Consider the following 11,929-nt stretch of genomic DNA (forward strand, 5'->3'; position numbering starts at 1 on the left):
ATATAATAAAATATTTACAAAAATGTGAGGGGTGTACTCACTTCTGTGAGATACTGTAATTAATGTAGTATTCAATTATATATTATTCACATTACATTCAAAATATATATATATATGGTCGGCGTATATACACGCAAATGTAATTTATATATATATACATACACTACCGGTCAAAAGTTTGGGATCAGTAAGACTTGTAATGTTTTTTAAAATAAGTCTCTTCTGCTCATCAATTTTTTTTTTTTTCATTACCAAATAGACATTATCAAATAAATTCAGAGGAAAATTTACCTGGGCTTGTACTTCCCAAGGAAGCCTGAAATTGCAAAAGTAAAAAAATTCATGAGACGTTTAGGGAATTTACAGTATAATGAAGAATAGTGGTTAACTTCCCTTACCAAAAGGTTACTGTAGTAACCATAGTTTCCAAATTTCCACAGGTACTATAAATATTGTTATGGTTGCAAAACTATGGGATGCATTTCAAAATGTTTAATAAGTTTTCAAAGTCTTAGTCATTTTGTAAAGTTTTTTTTTGTTTTGATGAGAGTGGCAGCTAATATTATCACCAGTTTTACTGTAGTAAAGCTCACTTTAAAGTACTGCTACCATAGAAATTATTTGTAAGTAACAAGAGTATGAATCGTAACTTATATATTAATATTATTAATAATATGCTTCGCACCCATGACAGTCTAATGACATTAAAAAATATTTCAGACTATAAAAATATTTAAATGCACAAAAAACATTAAAAAAATAAAAGAAGTGACTCACAATTTGTATGTTTTATTAACATAATTTATATTTGGAAATGATACACAGAATGTACAACAGAAGCAGTTTATGAAGGTGACTAACAAGTCAAAGCAATATTTAGTGTTTATTCAGAGGTTCAGAGTCTCCGAAACAAAATACAGCTATGAGGAATTATAAAATAATACATGTTTTATTTTTAAAAAGGAAGAAAAAAAATAAATGGTTGATGTCGTCACTTCACAGCATCAATCCGGTAACGTTTACTGCAGCAATGAAAAAAAAATCACTCTGAAACCACACAGAAGTATTTAGTCGAAAAACGGGAATAACAGAGAAGTAAAAATATGAAATAAAATAAACTAGCTGCCTCACGACTAACTAACCATCGCCGCGCGCTCGACGCTCAGTGAGATCTGACGCCAAATATCGGAACGCTCGACGCTAAAAGTGGCCCCATCGACGTTTCAAACACTCGTTATGACGGCCAAACCCGTTCGTATCTCCACAAAACCAGCCTTTATCCAAAGATAAGACATTATTACATATAATCAGATATAGAAATCCCAAACTCATGTATTGTGGTAAGAGAAATTAACGACCAAAATATGACGTCTTCCCTCTGTTTTCCAACTTACCTCCGCCATCTTGGTACCTTTCGGCTACTAAACTGGCTTTACGACGGAGCCCGGATTGACGTCGCGAACCAATGCCGTGAGCGTATTCCAGCTGGTTCGCTCTGATTGGCTGGCGCGTCTGAAACGCACGGCGAGCAGGGCACGGGATTGGCTGCTTGGAGCGAGCTGGTTGACCTCGAAATACTGTATTCCAATGGGTTTAATTACCTGAGAATTCATTAAGATGTATTAACAATACAAATATTAAGTTGTCATTTATTATTTATTTGAAAACATACTGGGTGAAATGACTGTATGTGATAAATAACTTTTTTTTAAAAAACGTATTAAGATTATGCAAATGGACAGAATCATCTTCAGCAAGTGCATTGATTTGACTTAAATGAACGATCAATATTGTCTATTTAGAACAAAAATCTTTAGGAAAATAAGATTATTTAAAGCATACAGGTTTTCTTGTAACTCTACATCCTACGTCTATCTGTTTAACAATAATCGAGCAGATGGTGGCGCCAGTTACTTGTTAAACACAGTTTCCAAACTTACAGTGTTGAAGTGAAACTAGTGTGATACATTTACTTTTTTAAGAAAATGTTGCAGATGTAATATGAATGGTCTTGTTTCTGTTCAGAATTTATGATGCATAATTATGAAAGTTATGCCACAATATGCAGTTTATTGGATTACATTTATCATAAAAAGGCTTTGTAAACACAAGCATGTCTTTTCAACCCAGTTTAAATGAGATCTCCTCCTGCAGTTAAACTAAATCCCTGAAACTGTAACGTCACTTTTTCTGCCGGTGACACATCTGAGTCTTCACCTGTACAGGTGAAACAAGATTGGGCGACGCAGCAGATGAAAGCAGAACAAGAAAGTTGAGTTCTCATTTGTCACTGAAGGCTTCGGTCTGGCAGCATGCACATTATTAAAGCACACAGGGGAGGTTAGGTTATCTTTAGAAATGAGTGCATGAATAATTGCCGGTCTAAATATGCAATAATTCAGTGCGCTTTAGGAAAAAAATCAGTTGTAAATGCAGAAATCCCAACTTGGTTGACTTTCATCAGCTGCAGAGATGGAGATTGAGTCAATGGTGGCAAACTGTGCTCTCATAAAAGCACGAGAAGGTAAGAATATTTATTTGCCTGCATGTTTTTTCTACATTTGATCAAGAGATGGATTTTTTAGGAACAATGTACATTAAATCAGTATAAAAAATGTGCTGTGCTAAAACATTTTTAAATGTGTTTTAACAGATTGTAAGCGGTAAAAATATTTTTAAATATTAAAAATACTATTTCAGTTTTTTACTTTAAGATTTCATGTTTAATTCAGTGTTTTTTGCTTGCCATTTATTTGTAATTGTTTGTGAAATGTACAATTTCTAAATTAAAATGGTTTCTACACCAAATTTGTTTGTGTACACTCAAAAAATGAGTTAATTTTACAATTAATTACAAATAAACAGCATTGAATTAAAGATGAGATTTCGAAGTAGAGAGACTGAAATAGTATTTTCTTGTCAAATGTACGCTGACACTCTTTGTTTTACTTACATCTTTGAAAAATCATTGTTTACAGTGAAGGGGAAATTCATTCAAATTTCAATCAAAATCAAAATAAGATTTTATGTGTAGCCAAAATACTTTTGGGTAGTCGACATGTCCTGCGGTGTAACATTTCAAACAATTTCAAACACTAATCTGCTGATTATTTTACAATTACTATGCTTTTATGAGACTATAAGTGCTTTTAACACTGCAGTTCTTTAAATATGAACTAGTGAAGACAAGATTGTGATCAAAATAATAAAACATTTTGATGCAGAAACAGTTTTCACTCAAAGATTGCAAGTAAATTTTACTTTTAATTACAAAGAAATTAAAAGTAACACACTGAATTATGACATTTTGAAGTAGAAAATAGTATTTTCTTTGAAATCATACTCTAATAATCTTTGTTTTACTTCACACAAATCATTTTCACAGTGTGCAGGACCTATAAGATATACTTTCCCCTTACATTCGTATGAACTCTAACCTAAAATCTTTTTGTTTTCATTATGTGTCGACATAAGCATGTTTTATGCTTAATGTCTCATTCGGACACTTCAAAACACTGGGCAAAACCAAAAACTGTGATGTTTTTTAGTGTTCGGTTTAGTTCCCTGTTCCTCGGAGTAAAAGAAACAGCACATTCAACATATTTCCGTTTATCCTGCACCTCTAACCTGAAATACTCTGACCTCAAACAAAACCATACGCACAATGCCTTTGCCGTCATACGTGCCTTGCATCACAAACAGGTCTGACTTCTTTCGCTGCGGTTAAAGGCCTGTCAGCAACTAATCTGAGCGCTAAAAATAGATTCAGTTGCTGTTTCCAAATATGCAAAACCTGTCTTGTCAACTTTACAAACAGTTCTTCAGCACTAACTGCTCGAGTGAACAGGTACAAGTCATTCGATAACACTTTCTCTCATAATAAAGCTGTAGTTTTCTGTGTGGTGAAGAGTATTGTCTGGGTGAAGTAGTCCGTAAGGTGTGTACTCTCATATCTGATATCTACAGTTCCTACAGATTCATTCCCACTGCTATTTTTAGCACAGGCTCATATAGTACAGGATGCCGTGGATTCTTTTCAGTTTTGCTGTCAACAAACCGTAATTCAAACAAAACACACACACACACACACACACACACACACACACACACACAGTCTGGTCAGCTATCCTTGTGGGGACTCTCCATAGGCGTAATGGTTTTTCTACTGTACAGACCGTATATTCTATTGCCCTACACCATTCAAACAAAACACACACACACACACACACATGTCTGGTCAGCTATCCTTGTGGGGACTCTCCATAGGCGTAATGGTTTTTCTACTGTACAGACCGTATATTCTATTGCCCTACACCAACCCTACACCTAAACCTACCCCTCACAGGAAACTTTCTGCATTTTTAGATTTTCAAAAAACTTCATTCTGTATGATTTATAAGCTTTTGTACCCGTGGGGACCACAATTTAGGTCCCCACCGTGACACGAGTCCCCATGAGTCTGTGTGTAGTCAGGTTTAAGTCCCCACCAGGATATATAAACCAGTACACACACACACACACACACGTGTGATTAATAAAGCATCTATGTTTCCAAAACAAACATTTCTATAGTGACTATAAGTGTATTGCAGGTCCAAAACACCAAAAGTCACCATCTGAAGTACTATTATTCATGAATCTATTTTTAGGGAGGTGTCATTTTGGTATTTCTGAAAATTTTGAAGGATGCACAGTTAAGTATCCTAAAAGAGATTATTACATTAAAAAATTAATTCACAAATAAATCATTTATTTTTATATTTTAATTTGAGTATTTTTGTTGTGTGTTTCTCTCATGTTTATTTATTTATAGTTAATTTAGTAATTTATTTCAAGTTTTATTTAATTTTTTTTTACATGCACTCACATATGTTTACATCATAATAGTATTTATTGTACATTTATTTTATTTTAGTTAATGTTTATTTTATTCTCAATAATGTTTTTTGTTTTAGTTAAGTATAATAATCCTATAATGAAAAGCACATTTATGGATGAATAAATAAAATCAATAAAATCAATCATTAAATGTACCTATTTAATTTGTAATATTTCATGGAAACACAATTGCTGTGTTATTTCATGATGACACATAATGGACAAATCATTCTGAATTTGATTCCTTAAAGCACTAGAATCAGAAGTTCTTTGCAGGCTCTCATATTATATTCAGCTGGGAAAGTCTTTTTTGTTTCTCTCTTTCTTCTATTGTACAGTAGGCAACGGTGGGAACCGCAAAGGAAGGAGTCGAAAATGGAAGGAATTTCTGCGTTTCCCGCACATAAACGAGTGCACAGAGCTGGAGAAAAGCATCGGTGAGAAGAAGTTCAAGTTTAGTTTTTACAGCGTTTTAATTCTTTGCAGTGGAGTTTATATACAGTGCCACAGATCCTGTGGTGAGCATATGTGACCCTGGACCACAAAACCAGATAAGTTAAATAAGATTAATAAATAAGCTTTCCATTGATGTATGGTTTGTTAGGATAGCACAATATTTGGCTGAGATACAACTATTTGAAAATCTGGAATCTGAGGGAGCAAAAAATCTAAATACTGAGAAAATCGACTTTAAAGTTGTCCAAATGAACTTCTTAGCAATGCATATTTACTACATAAATTAAGTTTTTTTTAAATATATATTTATAGTAGGAAATTTCCAAAATATCTTCATGGAACATGATCTTTACTTAATATCCTGATTTTTGGCATAAAATAAAAATGTGTAATTTTGACCCATACAATGTATTGTTGGCTATTGCTACAAATATACCCCAGCGACTTAAGACTGCTTTTGTGCTCCAGGGTCACATATACACCATAACTTTGGGAAAACATCAAATTATCAGTACTACAAATTAGTCATGTTAATGTCCTGATTGTTGTTTTTAAGCTGCAATAATATATTTGCGATTAATTGCATGAATGCACTGTGTTATTTTCTGTCCTTCAGAGCGAGATTATTACAGTCTGTGTGTCAAACAGCCCATCGGAAAACAACTCTTCCGTCTTTTATGTGCAACTAAATCTGATCTGCAGCACTGCATCAACCTGTTGGATGAAACGGTATGATCTTCTGTCTAATACCAGGCTTCTGAAATGGACTTTGTGAATTGATGTGAAGCTAATAATTCAATAAATCGCATGCAACATTAAAATAAACAATCGGAGCTGCACAATTCAACAAAATAGACCTGAAATAGCGATATATTCCATCAAATCACTACATAGTCAGGTGTACTGCATGTTTCAGAGTGAAGAGTGGCACTGTGTTCATTTACACGCGTGCGACTTATAATATGATGTTTTCAGAGCGGCTCGCGCTGCTCATGAACTCCATCTCTGCAAGCATGCAAACATGCACATTCGTGTCATTTCTAACATTTTTGTGGACTGCATTTCACCAATATTATACCAAAAGAGAAGCTTGAGAGTTTAAAGTGAAAAATGTAAAACATACATATTTGCATTGTAACTTAGTGTTAGTTGGTTCTTTGAAAAGTGAACTTCGTGTTAAAACCCTTAAACGTAACTATAGAGTCTTTTGTTTGTGCCTGAATGAAAGTCATGTAAAATGAAATGACGTTACATGTAATTACTATAATAACTATTATGCATAATTACATGCAAATAACCCTAAGCCAAACCCTAATTCTAACCCTAACCATATAGTAAGTACATGAAGTTAATTAATATTACTCAGTACATCTGTTACACATTTGAAACAACATTCTGCTTGCCATTTATTTGTAATTATTTGTGAAATTTACTTGCAATTTCTGAGTGAAAAAGAATCATACATCAGATTGATTTCAGTGTATATGAATGTTTACATGACCTGGATTATCTATTTTACATTTTGTGAAATGCAATTTGTTCATATTAGTGAATAAATGTTTTTACTCTTTCAGGCGGAATATGAGGTCACACCGGATGACAAGAGAAAGAACTTTGGAAAAGAACTCATCAACAAATATCTCACCTCACAGGTTTTTAAACATTCATTTATTCTTTTCGCCTCATTTCCAATCTGATAATCAAAACTCAATATTGCAGTTATTGCAGAAAATGTCACTAACTTGTCTAAACTACAAGTAAAGGGGCTAGATGACTGTTTCACCTGAAGGAAGGTGTTTTCACGCTTATGTGTGTGTTTTTAGTTCTCTAGGGTGCGTGCGATTGTAGACTGGGAACTTGAGAAGTGCAGTGAAAATATATTCAGCAGCTGCCAAAAGTCAGTTCCTCAAGTTTGGTTATCATTGCATCTGTACATGTGTGTCTGTGAGCACTGATGTGACATGCATTTGGGTCTTGCAGGGCACTTCACGAGTATCTGAGTGGAGCTCCATTTGCAGAGTACCAGAAAAGCATGTACTTTGACCGATTCCTGCAGTGGAAGATGGTGGAGAGGTTAGTGTGAATCGTTTTAAAGGAATAGTTCACCCAAAAATGAACATTTGCTGAAAATGTGCTCACCCTCTGACCATCTAAGATATAGATGAGTTTGTTTCTTCATCAGATTTGGAGAAATGTAGCATTGCATCACTTGCTCAGCAATGGATGCTCTGCAGTGAATGGGTGCCGTCAGAATGAGAGTCCAAACAGCTGATAAAAACATCACAATAATCCACAAGTAATCCACACCACTCCAGTCCATCAATTAATGTCTTGAGAAGCCAAAAGATGCATGTCTGTAAGAAACAAATCCATCAAGACGCTTGCTTCTGGCTAAAATATGAGTCTATAATCCATAATAATGCTTTAACCAGTGAAAAAGTCATCTTGTCTGAATCAGGAGAGAAGTCTGCACAGATCAAGCACCGTTTACAAGCCAAAACAGCTCTGAACAAATATGTGGGAGGATTTTAATGTGAAAGACAACAGGAGATTGTCAGTCCTGAGTCTCGTGTTCTCCTCCCCAACGTGCTCCATGACCCAGTTTCCCCTCATGTTTGATTATGTTTATTGATTTCAGGTGTTCCTCGTCATCTCCTCGTCATGTCATGTGTATTTAAAGTGTTTCCTGTTCTGAGTTCTTCGTCCGGTATTGAATGTTCATCTTTTCCCGCTACGTGTGTGTTCCTAGTTCCATTGGATGTTAAAGTATCTTTGTTTGAAGTCTACTCCACGTCTCCTCGTTCCTCGCTCCCTCACAGTAGCGTACGTGACAGAGATGGGGTTTTTCACTGCAGGAAGCATTATTATGGATTATGGACTCATATTTTAGCCAGAAGCAACAGTTGAAGTTAAAAACATCTTAATGATGGATTTGTTTCTTACAGACAGGCAGCTTTTGGCTTCTCAAGACATTAACTGATGGACTGGAGTGGTGTGGATTACTTGTGGATTATTGTGATGTTTTTATCAGCTGTTTAGACTCTCATTCTGACGGCACCCATTCACTGCAGAGCAGCCATTGCTGAGACACTGATGCAATGCTACATTTCTCCAAATCTGATGAAGAAACAAACTCATCTACTGTACATCTTGGATGGCCTAAGTAAACTTTCAGCAAATTTTAATTTTTCATCATTAACTATTCTTTATTAAAGTATCACAAGCAATGCTGTTTCCTTCAGGAAATGTTTTGAACAGACTATCTCTTTCATCCCTGCAGACGCCCGATCACACGAGACATATTTCGAGAGTACCGTGTTTTGGGAAAGGGTGGGTTTGGAGAGGTGAGACCAAATCTGGTAGCCATTCTTTTATAGTGGAGAAGATAATCATACCCACAGTAGCTTCTAATAGAAATAAAGAGAAAAGCGTAACGTGACGCCTCTGGTTTCAGGTGTGTGCGTATCAATCCCGAGCATCAGGGAAAATGTACGCGTGTAAGAAACTGGAGAAGAAGCGCATTAAGAAGCAGAGAGGAGAAGCCATGGCCCTCAATATATTCATTTAACATTTATCATACATTTAACATTTACACACATATGTACGTGTGTGTGTGTGTGTGTGTGTGTGTGTGTGTATTACAGTAAACAGAATTTGAGAATTAGGTAAAAAAAAAATCAAAATATATATATTTTTGTAGTAGTAAAAACCCATTTCTGTAAGCAAAATTTTTCTAATTCTTTTATTTTTGTTATTCTTGTTCTCCTTTTTGATTTCATAATGAACTAGGAGCTGTTTTGTGTGATTTTGCCGTCTGTGTGTTTGTCTGAATGTGTCAGGTCAGTTTAGCATACGCTTACGAGACGAAAGAGGATCTTTGCCTGGTGCTGACACTGATGAACGGAGGAGACCTAAGGTTTCACATCTATAACATGGGCACCGAGGGGCTCAACAAAGAAAGAGTAGAGTTTTATGCTGCTGAGATCCTGTGCGGCTTGAGCCATCTTCATAAAAAGTCTATTGTTTATAGGTAGGTCATAAAACATGCTGTTTCCTTCAGGAAATGTTTTGAACAGACTATCTCTTTCATCCCTGCAGACGCCCGATCACACGAGACATATTTCGAGAGTACCGTGTTTTGGGAAAGGGTGGGTTTGGAGAGGTGAGACCAAATCTGGTAGCCATTCTTTTATAGTGGAGAAGATAATCATACCCACAGTAGCTTCTAATAGAAATAAAGAGAAAAGCGTAACGTGACGCCTCTGGTTTCAGGTGTGTGCGTATCAATCCCGAGCATCAGGGAAAATGTACGCGTGTAAGAAACTGGAGAAGAAGCGCATTAAGAAGCAGAGAGGAGAAGCCATGGCCCTCAACGAGAAACAGATTCTAGAACGGGTCAACAGCAGATTTGTGGTGAGATTTATGATTATTATCAGTAAGCAAGTCTCAGGTTTTTGACGTAAATGTTTATGCTTAAATGACTTTTTCTGCTTCGCTGAATCTCACAAAACAGGTTCAGGTCAGATTTCACTCCGAAATCAAAGAGAGAAAGAAGATCTTATAAATATATTTAAAACATATATACAGAAGTTACTATAAAATTCTTTAACACCTACTGTATGATAATAAATTGTTTGTATACATACAGCTATTTTATATAGTTTTTATATGTATATGTAAGTTATTGTGTTTATATTTATATGTAAGTTATTTTTATAGAATTTTTATTGTAACTTACACAGTGTATGTATGAAAAATATAGACCTAAAAGAATGTAGACATATAAAAATATAGAATATATACATATAGCTGTAATTAAGAATGAAGGCTATAAATGTGTGTGTGTGGTGTGTATGTGTGTGTATATATATATATATATATACATACACACACACACACACATATATATATATATACGCAAAAGTTTCTTGTTCTCCTTTTTGACTTTGTACTGAAATATGAGCAGTTTTTTGTGACTTTGCTGTCTGTGTGTTTATCTGAATGTGTCAGGTCAGTTTAGCATACGCTTACGAGACGAAAGAGGATCTTTGCCTGGTGCTGACACTGATGAACGGAGGAGACCTAAGGTTTCACATCTATAACATGGGCACCGAGGGGCTCAACAAAGAAAGAGTAGAGTTTTATGCTGCTGAGATCCTGTGCGGCTTGAGCCATCTTCATAAAAAGTCTATTGTTTATAGGTAGGTCATAAAACTGAGAGCTGTCGCGTGACTTTTAATGCGCTGGACGCAGTTGACATAGTTTCCAGAAATCTACCTGTGAGGAAGAACCAAACAGATTGAGCCTGTCTCATAGTTACATGTTTTGTTTCGTTTCTATCAGGGATTTAAAGCCAGAAAACATTCTGCTGGATGATAATGGTATGTAAACTTCCCCATAAAAACAAAAGACGTTAACTGCCCATTCAAGCTTTGTAACATTCCCTTCAGGATCTACAATTTCCCTAAACTTTCTATTTTTGGCATCAACCAGGAAACACTTCTCTAAAATTAGTTTCATTATCATAAATGAGGAAATGAAAGCACTTCAGGGCATGTCAGTTTGAACGTTTGTTGCGTTTGACATTATTAACCTGTTGCATAAAATTCTGATCCGACTTATACAATTACCTTAAAGTCAAAAGCAAATGTTGTTGCATGAGATCAAGTGTGAGTTTCTGTGCTTAAATACTGAAGGGTCTTTGCCAAATGTTGCTGACATTGTTAAGTATGGACCTGTTTCCAACAGGGAATAAAAAATAAAAAAGATAACTGCCTTTTTAACTCATCACAAAAAAAAAAAAAAAGGTAAAAAGGTAATTGCTTTTTATCTCACAATCCTGCTTTTTTTTTTTGCAATGGTAAGTCAATTTCTCAAAATTCTAAATTGCAAGAAAAACATAAGATATAAAAAATATTGTAAGATATAAATTCAGATTTTTTTTTCAGAAGAAAAAAACTCTGAATTATGAAATAAAAAAGTGGCAATTACCTTTTTTATTTTTTTATTCCATGGCATGGAAATAATAATAAACAGGCTTTCATAGTTAAAGGGATAGTTCACCCAAAAATGAAAATTCTGTCATTAATTACTCCGCCTCATGTCGTTCCAAACCCTTAAGACCTTCGTTCATCTTTGGAAAGCAAATTAAGATATTTTTGATGAAATCCGAGAGTTTTCTGACCCTCCCATAGACAGCAATAGAACTATCATGTTCAAGGACCAGAAACGTAGTAAGAACATCGTTAAAATAGCCCAAGAAAGCGCAAAGAAAACCAAAATAACGACTTTAGTGGGATACATGGGTATGAAAATCATCTTAGTAAATTATACTTGACACAAAAAATTATATATTATATTTTTGCACCAAGTCTCTACTGCTCACCAATGCTGCATTTATTTGATAAAAATACAGTAAAACAGTGATAGTAAAATATTATTACAATTTCAAATAACTATTCTTTATTTTAATATAGGTTAACATTTTATTTATTCCTGTGATCAAAGCTGTATTTTCAGCATCATTACAGTCTTCAGTGTCACATGATCCTTCAGAAATCATTCTAATATGCTGATTTGTTGTTCAAGAAACATA

General features: G+C 34.8%; 2 protein-coding genes across 2 annotated transcripts in view; one reads left to right on the forward strand and one right to left on the reverse strand.

Annotated features, from left to right (window-relative positions):
* Window positions 1-1,441, reverse strand: part of LOC107751873 (mesoderm induction early response protein 3-like) — a 15,018-nt gene extending 13,577 nt beyond the window's left edge. Inside the window, exons 1-2 of the mRNA XM_016567643.1 lie at window positions 1,395-1,441; window positions 292-316 (exon numbers count right to left, since the gene is read on the reverse strand). Of these exons, the coding sequence (XP_016423129.1) occupies window positions 292-316; window positions 1,395-1,403 (34 nt within the window). The 5' untranslated portion in view covers window positions 1,404-1,441. The remainder of the gene's footprint in view (window positions 1-291; window positions 317-1,394) is intronic.
* Window positions 1,442-2,472: 1,031 nt separating this feature from the next.
* The window catches only part of LOC107751883 (G protein-coupled receptor kinase 5-like), a 17,564-nt gene continuing 8,107 nt past the window's right edge, over window positions 2,473-11,929 (forward strand). Inside the window, exons 1-10 of the mRNA XM_016567654.1 lie at window positions 2,473-2,524; window positions 5,217-5,315; window positions 5,951-6,063; window positions 6,909-6,986; window positions 7,158-7,268; window positions 7,301-7,407; window positions 8,615-8,678; window positions 9,607-9,747; window positions 10,345-10,535; window positions 10,678-10,715. Coding sequence (XP_016423140.1) covers window positions 2,473-2,524; window positions 5,217-5,315; window positions 5,951-6,063; window positions 6,909-6,986; window positions 7,158-7,268; window positions 7,301-7,407; window positions 8,615-8,678; window positions 9,607-9,747; window positions 10,345-10,535; window positions 10,678-10,715 — 994 coding nt within the window. The remainder of the gene's footprint in view (window positions 2,525-5,216; window positions 5,316-5,950; window positions 6,064-6,908; window positions 6,987-7,157; window positions 7,269-7,300; window positions 7,408-8,614; window positions 8,679-9,606; window positions 9,748-10,344; window positions 10,536-10,677; window positions 10,716-11,929) is intronic.

This window comes from Sinocyclocheilus rhinocerous, unplaced genomic scaffold (genome assembly GCF_001515625.1).
Source record: "Sinocyclocheilus rhinocerous isolate Xijiao unplaced genomic scaffold, SAMN03320098_v1.1 scaffold2207, whole genome shotgun sequence".
NCBI classification, from domain to species: domain Eukaryota; kingdom Metazoa; phylum Chordata; class Actinopteri; order Cypriniformes; family Cyprinidae; genus Sinocyclocheilus; species Sinocyclocheilus rhinocerous.